Below are 22,263 nucleotides of genomic sequence, written 5' to 3' on the forward strand. Positions count from 1 at the left end.
GAAACAACTATGCATCTCCACAATGTTGAAGCATTAACAGATTAATAAAGTGCTGTTTGGTCAGAAACCAGCTTTAAACTTCAGATTTGCTGGGTTTAGTTGAAAGAAAGGAGGCTTTACCTCCAAGGCTGTGGTTCTCTCACTTCTATCATATTCCTTTTAGACTTCTCCCTCTTTTCCAGAAAGTGTTTTTAAAAATCCTATTTTTTTCTAATACTTATCCAGATATATTTTTTTTTTGGTCAGTGTAAATTTATTTGCTTGATGAATGTTAAGTGAATTGTTTCTTTTGAGTAAGGCTAGATAGCCTTGGACAGGTTATAAATAGGTTAAGTGTTAAGACTTATTAGAATTCTTAATAGAATCACAATATAAGGTCTTCAAAGAATGGGGGCCTTCTCTCTGTACTATTTAAAGACTGAAAGTAACATACAAATTTATAGTATTTAAACAAGAATATAAACTTCTAGTTATCTAGAAGCTCTTAGAAGTATTAAAGAAAACTTATTAATTGGGACATTCCTATTAGCTTTGCTTAATGCAAAGAGAACATTATGATTGGATTCTGGTTGATTTTTAATAAGAAATTAGTTTTAATAATGGACACTTTGGATAGTGGAAAAGGAATTGTTTCAGTTTCCTTATTTGCATTGAATTTATAGGTTTGTTTTTACATTTCAATCTTTAAATAACCTTAAAAAACTTGAAAATACCAGACTACAGATAGATAAGATGGAAAGCAATCAGTTTGTTTGAAAGTTGACCACCAGAGGGAGACATTTTAAACTCCTATTATTGATAAATTTTAAATTGGAGTGATTTAAAATTATGGGTCAGCCCCCCCCCCCTTTAACACATAAAAAATTTTAGGCTGCAAATTTTAATACCCTCTTTCAAAAATTTTAATTCCTTATCAAGTTAACTCTATGAATTGTTGTCTGTGCCCTTAATATAAAAATTTAAATTGAACCTAGAATTTCAGTAGTTTTTAGGTGTTTTCTTAAGGCTAAAGGTTTCCTTAACCTAAAGGTTTTCCTAATTAAAAGGATTGAATTTAATCAAAGAAACGACTTCTACACTTAAAAGCACAAAACATTGTTGAAAAAAGTTTAAAAAGACATTATAAATAATTGGAAAGGCACCCCAGCCTGTGGACCAGGAGGTGTGGTGGTGTTAAGGTGGCAGCACCACCTGAACTGATCTGCTGGTTCCATGCAATCCTTACAAAATCCTACCTGGCTCTCTTGTAGATATTAACAAAAAAATGCCTGATCCAAAAATTTAGATTGGAAATGCAAGGCATCTAAAAGAGGGAAAACTGTCTTGAAAAATTAGAATAAGTTTGGGACACTCATATATCCAGATTTCAAAACTTAATTGGAGAGCTGTGGTACTTACTGGTAGAGGGTAGACATATAAACCAATGGAGTACAATTGAGAGTCCAGAAATAAATTCTTAAAAAGAAATTTTTTTTTTGGTAGTTGTAGATGGACAGAATGATTTTATTTTATTTGTTTATTTTTATGTGGTGCTTAGGATCCAACCCAGTGTCTCACACATGCTAGGCAAGCATTGTGCCACTGAGCCCCATTGTGCCCCAGCCCGAGAAATAAATTCTTACATTTACGTCAACTGATTTTTTTGTTTTTCCCACTGAGCATATCGGTACAATTTGATGGGAGAAGGAATGGTCTTTTCAGCAAATAATTCTGTGACAACTTGACGTACACATGCAAAAAAGAATAAAGTTGGACTACTACTTCACACAGTACACAGAAACAACTCAAAATGGATCATAGATCCATTAGATAGGAGGAGCTAAACTACATAACTCTTAGAAGAAAATATAGCAAATCTTCATAACCCTGAGTTAGATTTCTAAGATGACTGAAAAGCACATGCAAAAAGGAAAGGGTGGAGAAATTGGACTTCATAAAAGTGAAAAACTTTGTCTTTCTGCAGGATACCATTAAGTAATTGAAAATATAGTTCATGAAATAGGAAAAAATACTTGTGTACGTTATATATTTGATAAGGATCTTGTATCCAGAATATAAAGAACTCTTCAAATTTGATAAAGAAATAATTAAAACATGAACAAAGAATTAGGATGGACATCTGAAGAAGGTAGATAAATGACCATATGCACAAATGCTCTGTATCTCTTGTCATTAGGGAAATGCAAATTTAAACAACAGTGAGATACCACTTCATGTAGGATGGCTAATAACAAAAAACAAAACAAAACAAAAAAAATCAGACAATAATAAGTGTTAGCAAGGATGTAGAGAAATCGGAATCCTCATACATTGGTGATGGGATTATAAAATAGTGGATGTGATTTAGGAAAGTAGTTTATTAGATCCTAAAAAACTTGGGTTGTCATGTGAGCCAGCAATTCCATTTGAATTGAAAATAGTGTTGAAAAACCTTACACATGAGACTTCATAGGAGTATTATTTGTAATAGTCAAAAAGTGGGGGAAAATCCAAGTGTTCATTAATTGATAAATGGGCAAACAAAAGGTAATACATATATCTACAATGGAATGTTATTTGGCAGTATAAAGGAAAGTACCTTGAAACATGCTGAGTGAAAGAAGCTAGTCCCCGAAGTTCTTGTATTCTGTTGTAAGGTTCCATTTACATGAAATAGCCAGAGTTGACAAACCATAAAAACAAAGTAGATGGATGATGGCCAGGAGCTTGGGGGAATGGGGAATGACTGTTAATGGATATGGACTTATATTTTGTGGTGGTGAAAATGTTCTGAAGTGAGTGATAAAATGATTGTACTAAACAAACCAGTGACTTGTTCACTTTATAAAAGGGTAAATTTTGTGGTGTGTAAATTTTCATTCAATGAAGCTGTTACTTTAAAAAGTGGAGGATTATTTTATCTTAAGTACCTTGTTTTAGACTATGACTGAGTTTTAGGGGAGGAATAAATATCCTTCAAATTCTTCTTATCACAAACTGTGTAATCCTGTACATTCCCTTGAGTCTTAAATACTGATTCTTTGCTGGTTTTTCATATATGAATGTAACATGACTTTGCATTTGTACCTGTTATGAGCATCCCTGCTGAATTCTTTTTTGTATTTAATACCATATTACCTTTTTTATTTTTGTTTTATTCTAAAATTTAATTTATTTTTATTTAATTTATTTTAATTTTTTTTTGTGTGTGTGATACTGGGGATTGAACCCAGGACCTCACTGAACTACATCCCCAGACAATAACAAGTGAACTATAAAACTCACCAGAGTTCTACAGTTCAAATTTATTTTGAGACAGGGTCCTGATTGACCTTGAACCTGCAGTCTATTTGCTATTCTGATATTAGTGTCATAACATAGGTGCTAAAGAATAACTTATGAGCAATTTATTTCAGTAAGTTTAATTTATTTTATATTTAAATAGGTTTTATGTATATCCCAAAGGCATTGTAACAGATGACATTTGTATGTCAGCTTTTCTTTTAATATTTACTTCTAATATTCAAGAAAATATGTATTTAAAAAAACTACTCATAGTTCAATTTGTAACTTATTTTAGAAAAGTTTTTCTTTGAAAAGTCTAATAATTTCTATTCTTTTCTTTGAAACAGGACCTGGAAATAGTATACTCCTATTTACATGGTATGGAAGCCTTATCAAACTTGAGAGAACATCAACTTAGGTATGTCATTTAATATTAATTTGATAATAATATAATATTAGAATTTTATGTTCATTTATTATTAAGAAGTAGGTTTAAAGAAAACTTATGAGAATTCTGCTTCATCTAGCTGCTGTATTTGACTTTATAAGTTTTACGAACTTGAATTAAGTTGTGTTCATATAATATTTTGACGTTCTATCATAGTGATATTCTTCTAGCCCCACCCCAGTTTTTGTCTCCCATCCTTAATAGTAATAAATATGAGTTGATGAACATGCTAAAGGGACAATATTTGCCATTCTTGGCAAATAAAAATATGCTACTTAGCACTCAGATTCATTAGAGATCAGAAGGCTTTTAATTATTTAAAGAATTCATTATTTTGGTGTGTTCTAGGTCTTTGTTTATGCTTGCAGGCTTCCTGCATTAAGTAGTTTGCCTCTTTCTGTAACACAGTTTATATCATACTTGGAACTATGTGGCTTTTTTATATAAAAATCTTATTACTTGTATTATACAGGGAAACAGCAGTTTTATTTATGATTAACTAAGCTTTATGATAAAGAATAGAAGTGATTCTGCCTTGGCTGAATAGAAAACAAAGAACTTTGGGAAGATGGATTACATATAAATGCCAACTAGGCATAAGGTCTTATCTCTTCCAGCTTTGGCTAGTTGTGATGCCAGCAATTTTTAATCATGAAAGGAATACTTTTTCTATATATTTCCCCTTTACTCTTTAAACACTAATTAGTTTGTGAGCATGTCCATTTCATATTTGGTTGTTAATTGGAAAAAATATCAAGAGAAATGAATGCTTCTAAAATTAAGTTTTTAATGAAAATCACTTAGATTGCAGATTAAATGTTTAAAAACTCATTGAAAGTTTTATTACAAAGGGCAAAACCAGTGGGATTTTAGAAGATGTCTCAAATTAAAGGAAGAGTATTTTTAAAGTACGTAACTTTCATTTGTTATTTTGTGATGACAACTTTCTTAATTAAAAAATTGCAGTACTAGTTGTTGATTTAAATGAATGCAGTTAATCTTCAAATGCAAATGCAGTGAGTTAATATGGAATACATTCCATTGTTCACATACAAGCACACATGGTTAATATTTAGATATGTTGATTATGTTTTTATATTGTGTGGTATAAAATTACTTAGATAATGGCAATTGTATGCAGTAGGTAAAGGATTTTTAATGCTTTTGGAAATTTTCTTGTTTATAAAATAGAAATAACAATACAATGCAGTTCCATTTACCTATCAGCCAGCTTTGAAATTATCAACTTTCTGCCATTTCAAAGGTAATTTTTGGTTAGAAATAAGAGATTAATTCAAGGGCATACCCTCATCCATTTATACCTTAGAAAGTGTTTTGGAACTTATACAGATTGTTTGTTGGCATGAATTTATAGGGAGGCACCTTTAAGGTATTTATCTTGTTCTGCTTCTATTGAAAAGTCATGCTTTTTAGAAGAAGATGAGTTGCCAACTGAAGTAGAGATACAGATAAATCTAATTACTTGGATAACTGTTTTTTGTTTTTATTTTTATTTAAAATTTTTTTTTGTAGTTATCGATGGAAAGTATGCCTTTACTCTATTTATTTTTACGTGGTGCTGAGGATCGAACCCAGTGCCTCACATGTACTAGGCAAGTACTGTGCCACTGAGCTACAGCCCTGGCCCTTACTTTTATTTTTATTTTTTTTTAAAAAGATTTTAACCTTTATTTTATTTATTTGTTTTTATGAGGTACTGAGGATTGAACCCTCACCCTTGCTAGGCTAGTGCTCTACCATTGAGTTACAACCTGAGCCCTGATAAGTTGTTTCATAATACCAACATTTCTGGAGAAATATGTACATCTCCTTTAGATAAATTATTTTTTAAAAAATTTACTGATTTTTCAAAATTAAGTTTTATCTGGGATTAATAGAGAACAATAGTCAAGACTTCCATATAGTACAGTTTTCCAATTTTAGAAAATAAAATGCTCTTAATCAAAACTTTCAGTCCTTTATTCAGTGTTAGGCACCATTAATATTCTACGAGGAGGGAAGAGGCTTCCATTTATGTGAAAGCTTTGGCTTTATGCATTGTTATGACCCACCCATGTGTCAGCAGAAAAACCGATTCTGAGCAGTTCAAAAAGGTGCTGCTGTCTTGCTGTAAGATTACATACTCTGTGCAACATAAAGGTCTTCAAGAACTGTGTGTTTTTTAACACAGTTCACATTTTTCTTTTTTTAATTATCTATCTATCTAGCTGGGTTTGTTTGTTTGTTTATTTATTTATTTATTTAACCAAGGATTGAGCCCAGGGGCACTTAACAACTGTGCTAAATCTCCAAGCTTTTAAATTTTTATTTTGAGACAGGGTCTCACTAGGTTGCTTTTAGCCTCACTATGTTGCTGAGGCAGGCTTTGAACCTGCAATCCTCTTTCTTCAGTCTCCTAGCTGTGTACCACCATGCCCAGCTTACTTAATACAGTTTTAACTGTTTTTTAAAATGTTTACCCCTTACTCCATATAGACTAGGAAGAGCATATTTGCCAAAGAGGAAGAATGCTATCCATGGGAGCAGAGATAAAACACTTGTAAAAAGCAGAATAATTCATGAGGCCATTTTAGTGTTTTTTCTTTTTTTGTGGTGCCTGGCATGGAACCCAGGACCTCATGTGTGCTAGGAAAGCACTCTATTACTGAGCTATGTCTCAGTCCTATTTATTGTTGGGGGAAAAAAAAGCCTGCTAAAATAAATAAATAAACAAACAAATATTTTTCTTCAGCATTATGGATTAGTGTAATTATTATTTTGCAATCACCATTAAATCATTAAGAAATGACCAAATTATAGTTGTTTCTTGTATACTTTTTTAGGAATTCAGAAAAGATCAGTATGCTTTTGCTAAAATATTTAATAACAAAAGCATTTGGGTACTATTTCATTTATTTAGGACATTGTCACAAGACATTTTATTGTGACTTTCTGATAGTATTGATTGAGTTTATTCTGAAAACAGTTACTGATTGCATTCCTACTCTGTGCTTGATCAAACCTATGTCAAAATGGGACTTATTTTGCTAGTGGGGCAGTCAAGACTAGCATAAATGGATCAGCATTGTTTTATTTGTATGTTAGTGTGTTGGCGATGGTAAGAATGGATGCTGGGCTGCTCTGACTTTGGGATCAAAAGAATTGAAGTCAGGGCATTTGTGGAGAAATTTCTGCAGTGTAGAGGTGCCCTGGATGTTTTTTTGTGGGAACAACCCACAAGGGGAAGGTATGTTTGTGCAGCGTTATTCAAGGCACAGTAATTAAGTATACTGTAGTCACCATAGTAAATAAAGTAGGACTTGCACTCAAGGACAGGGAGTTCAAATCTTTTTTCTAAAGAGTAAAAGGTGAGATGATCTGATGTAATCTGATTTAATTAAAGATGTGAGAAAGCTGATTTAATGATTGGAAAGATCTCTGTGGAAGTTATGTGGAGGATGAGAAACAGGCATGGAAAAGTAGAAGCAGAAGTCTTCACTGGTAGTCTTGGTAAGAGATAATGATGGGATAATGTTGGCGCATTCTAGGTTTTACCAGAGTTGACAGCGTGGTCAGTTCTGGGGGATGGATTTTGGAAACAGGTGTTGATAGAGACAAGACGGGAGAAAAACATAGGAGACAAGGATGATGACTTCAAGGTTGTGGCCTAAATATTTGGGTACTAGTTTTGGGAAAGCAGATTTTTGGGAGAAATTCAAGTTCTGTTTCAGACACTTGAACATGAGATAACTATTAAAGAGTCAGTACTCAAGTGGCTACATCAATAGGCTTTTAGATGAATGGACTGGGAATTTGGGTATGAGGCATTGCGTTTGACATCATCAAAATAGATTAAATATCAGATTTAATTTGGGTGGAGATTACTTGGGTATAGAGTAAAATAGGGCCCTGGACATGGTGACATTTAGACATTTCTCAGGTAGAGGAACGGCGTAGGGAGAATCCCAAGGAGACAGAAGATAAGACTAGTAAGTTAAATGGAAAACTAGGAGACCCAGGACAGGAAGCTTAAAGGAGATGATGCTGTAAGAAGAAAGGAATCATCTACTGCTGCTGAGAAGTGGAATTCATGTAAGGACAGGTAGGATTTTTAGGTAATAGGAATACTTTAGAGCCTCCTGCTTCCGAATTTCAGGGACCAAATGATGAGGTGTAGTGGGGAGAGAGTAAGAAAATGGAGACAGTATACATAGACATCTCAAAAAGGTGATTTTTTTCTTTAATGGGAAAAACAAAATGTAGATAATATCTGGAGGGGGAGTGGAGTCAAGAGAAGAACATGAACCTGCACAACAGGTGATGCTAAGTTGTGTTTGTATGTTATCAAAAGTGATTGGTAGGGAGAAAGGGGAGGGGGAGGGGAGAGAGGGAAAGAAATAGGTGATAATGCAGGAGAAGGAAACAAACTGATGAGAGGAATGAGATCCAGTGTGGATGTGAAGAGGCTGGGCAAGGATAGGACATAAGGCCAAGCTCGCCACTTAGTTTAAGGCCAGATGTTTTTACACCTATCACTTGTCACTATCATCCTTTCCTATCAAAAATTGTGGTTTGACTTTCTGAAGAAATCTGTATGTTCAATTATGTGCATACAGGTTTTGCTTTTGCCTCCTGAAATTAAGTGAGGTTCAGCTGAAATGTTTTGAGGAAGGAATTGAGGATGAGAACCTCTGAAGCATTGTTCTGGAGCAGTACAGGTCCCAGTGTATAAAGACAGGGAGTTCAAATCTTTTTTCTAAAGATTAAAAGGTGAGATGATCTGATGTAAATCTGATTTAATTTAATTAAAGATGTGAGAAATCTTTGCTGTGGGACCAAAGAAGGAGGCACCTTAGACAGATCCAAGGTTGCACAGAGTGCACAGAGCGCAATTTATTGGGGCCATACTGATAGAAGTATGGTTCCTGGCTATAGCAAGAATAGTGGATTTCCATAATTTGAATCAGAGGTCCTTTCTTATAAAGTGGTCAGAGCAAAAGTGACTTTATCAAGCCAGAAAGTCCCTGGTTTATTTTAAACCAATCTCGAGTACATTAGGCTAATATCAAGGAACAGTCATTCTCTGATTTGCATTTCTTTGTGTGTGTACTTGTTGTGAAAATTTAATTGGGATTAAGATAATAGAATACTTCTTGAGGATATTGTTCATAATGTAACTTTGAGTATTTAAACATTATTCATATTTTCATAATTTCATATTTTCCCCCTTAGGGATGAGTCATTTGAAATAACAAATCCTTAAAGTTCTAAAGCCTCCATTTAGCCGTTGGTCATAAAAATACTTAGTTAAAAAAGCCTACTTTTGTTTGGATGAGTTGTGAATGATGTCATCACTTTTTAATTTAATAGATTTTTTTCTTTTTAACTTTTGGGTTCCCTCCATACTCTGTTTATCATAGGGAACATTCATTTTTCATATGCCATATGCATATAATCTTTTCCCCCAAGTAAATATGGTGAAGTTGATATTTTATTAGATGTTTTGTTTTCTACCATATCTTTACAAATTTTATTTTATTTGCTTGTGTTAACCCAGGTACTAGTAATACTCATTTTGAGGCTCATAAATGATTGTGGCAGGCCATATAAAATAATCTTAACTTTCAACACTATATGGTTTTTAATGACAGATATTGAATTCATGTTTTCATCTCTCTTACAGGTTAATGTGTGAAACTGTGAGATATGAAAGACACGAAGCAAATGAAGTTTTATACTAGTAGGTGTTTCTTTTCTGTTTATACAATGTATCATGTGGTGACTAAATTTCCTTACAGAAGAGTATTAGTAACACCCGGCTAAGTCAACATTACCTTATTTTTGTACTAACCTATAGTTTAGAAATGTGAGACATTTCAACTGTTTCCTATTGTGAAATGGAAATTTGCAGTTTGTTTCATGATCAGTTCACATTTGTATCTCTCATGTATGTATTAGATACATTATTGCATATTTTGACATTTTCATCATGATATATGAAATAGTGCACAGTCTTTCCAACAAAACAGATTAACACCCCCCACCCACCAGGTGAGATGCAAAGATAGCACAAATGGCATGTTTCTGCTTTCAGAAACAAAAAATAAGCTGCCTACACCTCTTTGGGTATAGTTTCTCTTTTAAGTAGTACTGATACCCCTTTCAAGATGTGTAATGTAAAATGACAGTCAATTTTTATAGAATGTGACAAACATACTGAATAAATATTGGCATATTAAGGATATATGAACTGTGTTTACTAGACATACTGTTGGGCTGATAATGTTTGTGAAAACTGACTGTTATTCTGTTGATTTTTCTTCCTGATTATCAAAGCACTTACAATAATTATTCCTTTCCAACCATATTATAGGGAAGATTTATTGCGATAAATAAAACATAGCTTTTGTCCTTGAAGAGTTCATGATCTGTTGGGGGGTAGAAAAAGAACAACAGGTAAACAACAAAAACTACAAACTGAAATATCTGTGAAAATATAGGTATGTGCTAAGGGTTGGAGAAATGCAAGGAGGGTAGGGGAAGTGAGCAGCCTTTGATAAGTCGTGGCCTTGTATTAGGCCTTGGAGGTGAGCCCTGCAGTTCAGAGACACTTCTGTCATAAGCAACAGTATAGACAGGCACACAGGTGGAAGGAGCCTTGATTGATATTTTGAAAGCTGTAGCAAGTTTAGTGCCACTGGCCTATGTAGCCAGGGTGATCAGTCAAGAGAAGAGGCAGACCACAGTTGTATTTACCTGTGAATGTGTTGATTAAAAAATGGTCTCAATTCTTATTGATTCTTTAAGTAACTTTACAAATGAGTTTTTTCCCCTTTGAAATAACATTTTTTTTTTAAAAAGGAAAATTATAAAAGCTTACAGTATTAGAGACAATGGTCCCCCAAGTACTTATCATCCAACATTTCTACTCATGGCCAATTATGTTTCATCTTTCTTCAATTTTGGAAGCAAATTTTAGATATCAATTTATCAAAATAACTCAATTATTTTGATATGTATCTTTAAAAGATACAGACTTAAAAAAGCTAAGTACAATATTATCATCAAATCTTTAAGAATAACTTTAAAGTATCTTGAATATTTTCAAATTTGTTTCATAATTTATTTATACTTTATTTATTTTAATTAAGCCCAAATGGGAGCTGGGGTTGTGGCTCAGTGGTAGGTCTCTCAACTAGCATGTGTGAAGCACTAGGTTCAATCCTCAGCACCACATTAAAATAAATGTACTGTGTCCATCTACAACTAAAAAGACATTAAAAAAAAAAAAAAGAAAGATCCAAATGGGATTGTGCTTGTTGGTCATCTTTAAGTATCTCTCATTTTTTTTTTTTTTTGGATACAGGGGGTTGAACCCAGAAGTGCTTTACCTTGGGGCTCCATTGTCAGTCCTTTTTATTTTTTGAGACAGGTTCTTGATAAATTACTAAGGGTCTTTACTGAGTTGTTGAGTCTGGCCTCGAATTTGCAATCCTCCTTCCTCAGCTTTCTAAGATGCTGAGATTATGGCAGTGCAGCAATGCACCACTGTTCCTGGCCTTAAATCTCTTTAAGTTTGGTGGTTGGTTTTCAAACAACAAAGTAATGTGACCAAATGCCTCCCAACCATATCCGTACCCTCCCAGGTATTACCTATGACTACATGAAATAGATTAGTGGATAGACAGGGGGATCAGTGAGGCGGAATCAAGGTGGTATATGCTTGACCTGAGATAAAAACTGAGTGGTTGGGGAGTTGAGTGTGGATTTTAGATGTAGGATCTAGGACATTTTTTAAATTGTAAGTTATGAGACTGTGACATCTAGGAGCTGGTCATCAGGCAGTTGCCATTGAGCACTTAAAACAATATAACACCAAATAAAAAAGAGTAAGAAATAACCGAGAGGTTATTGGTAATGGGAAAACTAGCAAGAGGCAAATGCCTTTAACATGCTTACTCTTGAAGATATTAGGATGTAGATAACTTAAAACCCTTGTTGGTTTTGGGAGCAGTAATGGATACCACTGGAATGGGGGTGTGTAAACATGAAGTGTGGAAGTCTCTGATGAAAGTTATTGACATCATTGAAGTAGTACAGAGGCAATGATTGTTAACATTATCATTTTTGTCCTTGCCCTCCGAAACTTGGTTTTGGCAGTGTCAATGATGACAGCTGGTGGCAACTGTTTCTTTTGTTTCACATGTTCTTAAAGTGCTTTGTGTAAGTACTTACTCTTTATGGATATCTTATGAGGTAGTCATTACCATCACCTGGATTTTACACATGGAGGAACTGAGGCTTTGAGAATATAAGGAACTTGCCTCAGCTCTCACTACCTCAAGTGGAACCTGGGTTTGAGCCCCTAGATATTGTGATTCTGTGGCCTCAGCTCTTATCCCAGTCACTAGCATTTTCTGTCCTTTTTCATGCCCTGGCACCATAAAAATTATAAATTATATAAATGTTGGGATAAATGCACAATCTCTTCCTACTCTCATCCTCCCTAGGATGGTGGAATCCAGAACCCACCAACAGCTCTGTCTACAATTGACATGATTCCTTAACAGTTTCTATTTATTAATAATTTTAATGAAGCTGGCTTATACTGTCTTTAGATATAATCTGTTTTTTTAAGTCAGTTTTGACAGTGCACATGAACTATGTTGATAGATACTCCTATATAGAATGCATTTGACTCTGTAGCTAGACTTGATTGTAGAGGTTGTTCAGATTTATTTGGTTAGAATTAAGTGATCAAATGTAATATGAAATGAATTGCATTCTGCCGTCATATATAACAAATTAGAATAAGTAAATAGTTTAATAAAAAAAAAAAAGAATTAGGTGACCATGTTAGTGAGCAGTAAAAAGTCTGGATATTCAGTGAATCATGGTTTTGTAAGACCAGAAATTCTCAGAGACCAGTCATAGATTCATGTAATCTGATTCCTAGTATTTGGCCCATCTTGTGATGAAGGGTAATTGAATTATCTACTTCTATGATTCTTGAACAGACTTGCTTCTGCTCTTACCAGTTTGTGTCAGTGTAGTTTTAAAAATTAAAGAACACCCGGGTTTGTGGTGTATATAAATCTGTGATAACTTAACAGTAGTATCCTGCTTTGGGGACCTATTGGTATTACCTCATGAGGAAGGAAATGACTTGTTTCTTCTTGTTCTCCCTTGAGCTTGGTTTGAAGCACACCATGTAGCCAGAATATCAAAGAGTTTTAGTCTTTGGTTTTATGACCAAGAAATGAGTAGTCATTTTCCTTATTATGTTTCAGTGCTTGTGACTTCTAAGTCTATGGTTTTAATGATTTTGCCAGGTAAATATAATACTCTTTTGATCCTCCTCTGTACCTTATTTTTCTCATCTATAAAATGGAAACAATAATAGCTCCTATGCTGCAGGGTGGGTTGAGGATAAAGTACAATAATATGTACAAGCTACTTAGAGCAGTGTATACATAGTGCCTTAAAATGTCAGCTACTGACATCATGGTCGTCATCATCATTGTGATAGTTTACAGTTTGATCCTCCAGTTTTTTAGCTGCTTTAAACTTTAGTTAGGAGAATTGCAACAGTGAGGCACTAACCTCTGTGGATGTTATTGTAATAACACCATGACAACACGATGATAAAAATGCCACTATAAACTGTATCAAGATTTGAGGGGGAGTTATAGCTTTGATAAAATTGCATTTTTCAAGATTGAGAATTGCTCTTTTAGAATTGGATTGTATTTGTTTGCCTTAGAAAGTTAGATTGGAATTAGTTGCACTTCATACAGTGGAAGTCTGTCAGGTATTTTTTGCCTTCATTTCATTTATTATCTAATATAGGTTAGATATTTTACTGTCTTGGGAAGACTAAAGTGGATAACATAAATTCTTAACCTGAGGGGCCTTAATTTAGAAGTGTCTTTAAGAATTTTGAAGTTAGGTACATATATATTTAAAAACTCTGGATAAAAAATAGTAAAAATTACAACCTACTATCAAATAAGCAGACAAGTTGAATATTCTTAGAACCTGGCACTATCTCATAGTACAGCCCAAGACTGAGTTCAGAAAGGTGTCTCTTCTCCTTTAGTCTTTCCTTAATGTTTCATACTATGAATATGTGTAACTCTGCCCCAGTGTCTGTTTTCCACATATGTATCTGACTGAATGTTTTGATTTCCAAAAGACTTTTCATAGAACTTTGTTAAGGGGTTTAATCCTCTTTATTCCAGGAGAGGAAATTGTTCCTCCATAAAAGAGCTGCATTGAGGCCTCTTCATTCTTTTAAAGCATTTTCACTTAGACCTGTAACAGTGCAGTTTTGAGGTTGGGGCCTCAGCTGAGTTATCATTGCTTTTAGCAGTCTTTTCACCTGTTGACTTGGTTTTCTGTTTCTAAGGCAGCTCCCAGCTTCCCTCAAGGCTGCTAACATGTTACTGTCCCCTTCATGCTCTTCCTCAGATGCCCCAGTTTATCTGCATTTGCCTCTTGTCTCACTCATGCGCGGAGGAGAAGAGATGTGTAAAGTAGCTGTGCCTCTTCTCACTGTGTTTCCATCCTCTTTCCTCTTGTCCCTTTCCCTGCAGACTGTAAGTGGGCCACAGTGTCTTCCACCATTGGCAAGTGTTCCTTTGACTCCCTTGTTCATCCCCACCGATTGTGCTATTCTATTCTTGTTCTTTGGGACATGGCCAAGGTTTTAATTTATGTTATAGTCTTGTTTTTGAATTGTTACAAAAGTCCTTAATCTACTACGTTGTTTGACTTTGTGTCCTTTCTTTTCTTATCCAGAAGGATGAAATGCTGTTTTGACATATCTTTGCTGTCCATGTTTTCATCATTTTAGTGTGTTTCTTTGTGTGTATGAAGAAAATGGTGAAACCAAGATTTTAATTTATTTGAAAAGATAATCTTTAAAGAATTAGCCTTTGCAGAGAATCGTAGGACAGGGTATTAATCATCAAACCTGGCATGTTACAATATACATGATTACTCTATGTCAGTTTGAAAATTCAAGCATACCCACGTATACACACTTTGAGAATTGTTTTATATATGTATGATGCTACCTCAAGGCTTCCTGACAATTGATGATATTATATTTACTATTAGTTTTTATCTGAAAGTGTTTTATTTTTGTGGTGAACCAAAGGATAGTTTAAATAAAATCATAAAAAAATGTGATCAGTTTGTAAATTCTAAGAGGGTGGGGGACTATGTTTGTATCCCAAGTTTACATTTGCCATGCCTGTCACAGACATTTGCATTTAATCTGTTCTTTGCTATTAATTTTTTGAATTTTTTATTTCAAAGGAAGGTGCTCCTGTGATTGTAGACAAAGACCTTTGCTGTGGTCTGCCTTCCTAGTAAAATGGCTGGTTACATGTCATTAGGTTTTAGATTCTTTATCAGTTTTCTGTAAAACTACCTAGTGAATAAAAACCTCTATTAAATTAGTTTATAGTAGATACATGTGTCTTACTTTATATGCTTTCTGATAAACGTGGGCTAGTGGTGCTACAAACTGTTTTGCAGAGACACCTGTTTTCAGTGGAGTTAGGTGGATTGGCTTTGAATTTGACTCTCTGGGTGTGTTAAAAGTTATCTTTAACATTTCAAAGAGCTGGATTACCCCAGGTGTGGAAAGAATGGATTTCTTGTGAGGATGAAATTTTAATGCCTACGTCTCAAAGACTAATTTGTAAATTAATTTCACCACTTCATTAGTAGTTTCGAAAAAAGTCAACTTTTCAGATTTGATTGCTCCTTAAAATTTGATGTTTTCCTTGAGCTCTTGGATATATCCCTTCACCCTCAGTATAGATGAATCATTGGTTTGCTGTAATGTAATAAATATGTAATTTGCATTGACTATTTTTTTTTTTTGTTGTTGTTGTTAAAGAAAACCTGATTGAATAACTTTAGCTCCTGGGGTAACACTCCATTCCATTTTTAAATGAATTCTGTGAAATTTAAGAATGAGTTCATGAGTTCTTCAGTAGTTTATATTGTTCATTCTGCTGGTTAAATTAGTTGTCACCATTTAAAATTAAGTGCACTGTCAGCTGTGTCCCCTGTTTTCAATAGAAAGCTGAAATGTCCTTACTATTTTAATCAATCTTCAGAGTTCTTACGTATTACTGATTTACCCTGTTTGTTGGTTTCAGGTCCCTGTAATTGACTTGCTACTGATTGCAGAATAAGGATTTTCTGAAAAACTTAAATGTTAAAATGGCACTTCTTTTTCATCCATTTTTCATTTTAAGTGTGAAGTACATTTCCATACAATTTAGTGCTTTTAAGATGTAGAACAAAATTGTCCTCTACTTCAAAAATGTTGTTTTCATGTTTTTGGCATTTTTATATGATTTACATATATATATATATATATATATATAAACTTTATGAATGGTATTATAATAAATATTGCTTTTCTGAAGTTAAAAAATGTGAATAAATGCCAAAGCTTCTAACTCTTGGTCAGTTCTTTCTGACCGTAGTAAAAATGTGTGTAACATTTTCTGTTCACTGGTCACTGGTGCTTTGATTTCCTTGATGTTTTTCTCTACTTAGTTACTGGAACCTTTCTTCAGTGTGTGTGTGTGTGTGTGTGTGTGTGTGTGTGTGTGTGTGTGTGTATAACTCAAAACTTGGGGACAGTAGCCCTACAGTGATAACTTTGCCTGCCTTTCTCCCAGATACCAGTGTCTTGGTAGTTTTGAAGTGGTCCACAGTGGAGTGGTATTTTGGACAGAAGAGCTCGAGCTTTCTGTCTAAAGCAGCCCCTCAGATGGTGTGTGGTTTCACTTGTTCCTATCTCTGTGGTGCTGAGTCGCCCACCAGCTCTTTTTTTTTTTTTTTTTAGAATTTTTTTTAATACTTATTTTTTAGTTTTTCGGCGGACACAACATCTTTCTTTGTATGTGGTGCTGAGGATCGAACCCGGGACACACGCATGCCAGGGGAGCATGCTACCGCTTGAGCCACATCCCCAGCCCGCACCAGCTCTTCTTGCATGGTCTTCCCAGCCACTGTTTCTGGACTTCTCACCAGTGTTCATGTGACATATTCCTCTTCACAAAGTGATTGTGGTCTTTTTGCTCATCTGTGTTTTAATCCCTTGTTCATATTACCTACATGAAGCACTCAGAGGTGCTTTCTCATTCTTCAGCCCCTTCTGGTTGTGCCAAGACTATGTTATACTTACCCTGCTTAGGTGGGAGGGTCCCCCTCTTGCTAAAGTGGGAGGAATTCTCTCTTGCAGCCCCAGCACCCTTCTCAGTCCTCACTTTGTCAGGATCATCTTGAAAAATTATTAACTTCTGGTCCCAAATTGCTTGGATTTTGCAGTACATTTATTTCAGCTTGCCCCTCCCTCCCTTCCTCCCTTCCTTCCTTCGATTGAACCCAGAGGCACTTAACCACTGAGTCACATCCTCAGCCCTTTTTTATATTGTATTTAGAGACAGGGTCTCGCTGAACTGCTTAGGGCCTCACCAAATTTCTAATGCTGGCTTTGAACTTGCGACCCACCTGCTTCAGCCTCTGGGGCCACTGGGATTACAGGCATGCACCATTGCACCCAGCATTCAGTTTTTATTTGTCATTTCTCCCTCCAACCCAGAGACTTAGATGAAGGTGTTGGTGGTGGCCAGTTTTGAGTTGAAGGAATGATAGGCTCAGTATCTGGTGCCCATAGCCATCTCTGGCTCCACCTTTGTTCTGTCATAACTCTCTTCTCTTTCTTGCCAGTCCCCCTGCCTTCATCAGGCTAACCGTCTGGCTAGGCTCTGTTTAGGTTCTTGTATTAACAGCAAAGTAACTTTCTAACAAGTTGCTTTCTTGTCCTCTAGCAATCTTTTCTCTCTTTCTTTCTTTCTCTTTTTTCTTTTTCTTTTCTTTTCTTTCTTTCTTTCTTTTTTTTTTGGTACCAGGGATTGAACTCAGGGGTACTTGACCACTGAGCCACATCCCCAGCCCTATTCTGTATTTTATTTAGAGACAGGTTCTCACTGAGTTGCTTAGCACCTCACTTTTGCTGAGGCTGGCTTTGATCCTCCTCCCTCAGCTTCCTGAGCCGCTGAGGTTACAGATGTGTGCCATTGTGCCTGGATCTAATATTCTTTTTGACTGACTTATTTATTAGCTTTTTAGTTCTTCAACCTCCTTATCAATTTGAACTTGATCACTGTATTTGCTTCTTGCATCAACATCACACGTATCTTTTATGTGGAGGCATCGCCACCTTGTGGGCATTTAGGATATTGCTAAGGAACTTCATGAAGCCTGGCTTCATCTCCCCAGTTAATGGTGAGTTGAAACTCACCTCTTTGACTCTCAGGCACCTAAATATGTTCTTGAAGTTGGTGTTTATTCAGTTCAATAGTTCTTTATTAGGAAAATATCTGAGTGCCAATCAAGAATTGTGTAGTATATATTTCATGGGAATAATAAAGAGAAATAATTAAAACACTCTCACAACTGTTCCATGTGAGTATATTAAAGTGCTTTGGGAAGCTAGGAGGAAAAAACTCACATTACCTGAAAGGTGCTCAATCAGAGAATCGTGCTTTATAAGCACAAGGGTGTCATGATCTGATTTACCCAAATAAATGATAACTAGGTTAACCTGGAACTTGAAGGATGAATAATAAGTTCACCAGATAAAAGGTACCATTTTTGAGAAACAGGAACATCAGATTTGTTCAAAGGCCCTAAGGTAAAGTTTGAAACATAGGAAATGTATGGGTCGGGCCAGAAAAGTTGTAGGTTGACCCTTTCAGAGCTGGTTGTAAGAGCCGAAGGGGGATGAGGAGAACCAGTATGTTTTTGTGCAAGGTACTTCTTGCAGTAATATGCATTAAAGTCAAAGTAACTTTGAAAAGAAACTGTTGATAATCCCCATTTTACATTCTAGAGACAAAAACCTCAGAATTTGACTTCACTTAGATCACATGAGGGCAAGAAAAAGAGAATATGTATTCTAAAACCCGTGCTCTTCTGGTACCACATTGCTTCTTTCACATGCTGTGCCAAGAGATTTGGACTTTCTCTTGCCAGAGAATCGTGTTTTGTAAGCACAAGGGTGCCATGATCTGATTTACCTAAACAAATGATAACTAGGTACAACACACAGTTGTTGCCTAAAAGATAGAAAAAGATACCTCAAAAATAGGAAGTCATTAGAGAAAATACACAGCTGAGTGAAATTAGATGTGATAAGTGTTTTGGAGTTTGAAAAACAGTGAGAGGTTTTTCTTAAATGAGTAGGGTCTGAGCCAGTTCTTGAGGTACAGTGTGATGTAAGAGAGTGGGGAAAGGCAAGATTGGCAGATTGGCAGAGTCTGGAAAGGGCAGATAGGAAAGTGGCCAGCCAGGAGCAGTAGGTTACCCTAAGGTGTAGCAGAAAATAGGGTGGGAAAGTGTGGGATCATATCATGTTTGCCTCTTGCCCATCATTCCAAGCATAAACTTATCATACCTATGTAGACATGGGATGATGCACCATAGAGACAATATAGTTTTGATTGCTTCAGACGATTTCTATGTGATTATACTGGAAGGTGAATTGATCCTTTTGTGATAGTCTATTTATATTTTGCTTGGCTTTATTATTTTCCTTCCTGTGGATGAGAAACAGAACAGGAACCTTTAATAAGAGGGCCTTGCATGCACCTGGGCTTTCCTGGCTTTCTTTTGTGTGTTATAGGATGGGATGTATTGGAACAAGTCAGTTGTCCATTGCAGTTCTTTTACAAATTGTGGGTCTTCTCTCAGTGTGTCTCTGACAGAGCGGAGAGAATTGCAGAGAACTGCTTTGCTACTTTGGTCTCTTTCATCTTAAGATTTTTCTTTTCTACCCATTACCAGTGGTGTCAGATTTAGGTTATTTGGATGCCCAGTGAGGATTCTTAAGGATTTAGCTTTTGCCGTCTTGACAACCCTTGAAGGCGTTGCTTAGCTCAACATTCTGAAACGTAAAACAACTCTTAAAGAAAAATGAAAATAGCACTGATTAATAATACATATGTAACTAATTGCATGAATATTGATAGTTTTAGTTGTTTTTTTTTCCCCTTCCATTATTTCCTGTTGGGGCCTGATAGTAAGACTTTTTCTGGAGGGTTTTCAAAGTTTTTAAGGCTCATGCATAGCAATCCCCTAGGATGTTTGTTTGAAAGTCACTTTAATGGATTGCCCATCTAATAATCAGAAGATAGAGGTGAGATAGGTAGAGTTAGGGAACATGCCTTTTAAATTAGCATCTCAAGTGATTTGGAACCACTGGATAGAAGAGAATCTCAGTGATAGTTCTGGGTGATAATAATTATTATTGTTATTACTACAACTACTACTGTTGCTACTGCAGTAGTGTCTCATTGCTAACCAGCTTTGTTGCCTGTGCATCTGCAAGGAGGATCCTAATTTCTTACCCTTAAAGTATAGAAAAGCGTGCTGCTGCTGCTACAGTACTGAGTACTATTCTTATAACTTAAGTTTCATCATTTTTTTTTTAAAAGGTCACCATTTTGCACAGTAAAGATGCAGTAAAACCCCTCTGGTAACAGCTGCACTGTGGGCAGAGAGTCTTTAAAAGGAAGTGGGTTGTACCCCACAGTGAAATACTGCCTGCTTCAGGCATTGTTGCAAGTGAAAAAAAGTGAACACCGTCAGCACAATGCTTTCTGATCAAGTCAGGAGAATCTCCTGGACTAAGTAAAGCATTTGGATGGTGGCATCGCACAACAAGGAATTTTCAGATAGAAACTAAATGTGAATTCTTTAGGGAATGGGTGGGAACAGAGGGCAGGAAGATTTTTCTAACTTCAGCTATTTCCAGAATACCTTCAAAATAGGATCCACATTTTTTGTATTCTTAATTTTAATTAACTTACAAGTATAAAACCTGAATCCTTAAGAAAGAGAACACAATAACAAAGAAATTATGATTACTATACATGGCATGAAGCAAATACTCAGCAAACTCAGTAAACATTTATTGGTTGAATGATTATGCTCTGCAAATGCTTATCTAAGCAAATATAACTCCTACTAATGACTTTGGAGTCTTGGGAAGAGAAACAGCCCAGTTCTGTTAGTCAGCTTTCCAGTGTCCACAAAGGAGATCTCAATTTGATGTCTTTTGAAAAAGTTCCGTTATTGTAAGAAAATACTGAGGTGCACAACTTCAAAAGCAGAAGGGTTTATTTTGGCTCACAGTTTTGGTGTAGTCTTTTTGCTTTTGGGCCTGTAGTGAGGCAGTTCATTCTGGTGGTGAGCACATGGTGGAGGAAGCTTTGCACTTCATAGTGGCAAGGTTGCAAAGAGAGAGAGGGAAAGACTGGAGTCTGACAGTCCTATTCAAGGGCACACCCCCCAGGACCTAACTTCCTTCCCCTGGGCGCAGCCTCTTAAAGGCTCCATCATTTCCCAATAGGACTGCCACCCTGGGGACCAAGTTTCAACATAGGGGCCTCTGGGGATACTTCTCCAAACTATAGCACTGTCTATCAGATAAATAAAGTTATAATCAGTGGTAAGGATTGAGAGGGCCCTTTTCTTACTTTTTGATTATCAAATCTTTTTCATAGCTTTCCTGACCCAAAGAATCAAATCTAATTATAGGGTAGTGAGTGGGTATTCAGCATGCCAGAATATTAGCTATCACAATATTGCATCTGTTTTGAACATTTGCTGCCTGTCACTTGACGTGTGTTTTGTGATTAGTCTCAGGACAGCTCAGTTTATAAACTTTGCACTTATTTTGTTCATGTCAATTTGCCTTTAGAATTTTATTTTTTTAAAGATGAAACTAAAGTTATAAGAATAGTACTCAGTACTGTAGCAGCAGCAGCAGCACGCTTTTCTATACTTTAGGGGTAAGAAATTAGGATCTCTCTTGCAGACACACAGGCAACAAAGCTGGTTAGCAATGAGACACTACTGCTTTGATATGAACAAAATAAGTTCAAGTAAGTTCCCACCCATTCCCTAAAGAATTCACATTTAGTTTCTGTCTCAAAGTTTATAAACTAATCTCAAAACACACATCAAGTGACAGGCAACAAATGTTGGAATAACTGAAAAGCCAGTTGATGTTATATTCTCCACGTCACAGTCAACCTAGACCTTGTTGCCTTTTGTTGTTCTTTTTAATGTGGTAATACTGTGAGTTGTCATAGGACAATTATTATTTTCATTAAAGGATCATTGTTTGTTTAATCCTTGCAGCAGCTCTCGTAACTTACCCAAGGCCACATACTTAATAAGTGGTAATCTACTTTAGTTTCCTATTTTTAAAGATTTTATTTCCCTGCACCTCACTTTTGGTGATAAAGAGAACATTGTAAGAATAGATTTCAGTATATTCATAGAATATTTTTCAATGTTTTATTATCTAAAATTTTTTAAATGAGTTTTGTGTTTGGCAGTTTTTTGTTTTTTGATTTTTGCATTGGGGATTAAACCCAGTACCACTGAGGTACATTCCCAGCCCTTTTTTATATTGTGACAGAATCTCACTAAATTGTCATGGCTGGCTT

General features: G+C 35.5%; 1 protein-coding gene across 5 annotated transcripts in view; it reads left to right on the forward strand.

Annotated features, from left to right (window-relative positions):
- Rapgef2 (Rap guanine nucleotide exchange factor 2) overlaps positions 1–22,263 on the forward strand; it is a 252,152-nt gene that overhangs the window by 84,911 nt on the left and 144,978 nt on the right. For all 5 annotated transcript variants that reach the window (XM_077803436.1, XM_077803437.1, XM_026395959.2 and 2 more), the window contains exons 2-3: positions 3,612–3,682; positions 9,396–9,452. In XM_077803436.1, coding sequence (XP_077659562.1) covers positions 3,612–3,682; positions 9,396–9,452 — 128 coding nt within the window. The remainder of the gene's footprint in view (positions 1–3,611; positions 3,683–9,395; positions 9,453–22,263) is intronic.

This window comes from Urocitellus parryii, chromosome 10 (assembly GCF_045843805.1).
Source record: "Urocitellus parryii isolate mUroPar1 chromosome 10, mUroPar1.hap1, whole genome shotgun sequence".
Taxonomy (NCBI): domain Eukaryota; kingdom Metazoa; phylum Chordata; class Mammalia; order Rodentia; family Sciuridae; genus Urocitellus; species Urocitellus parryii.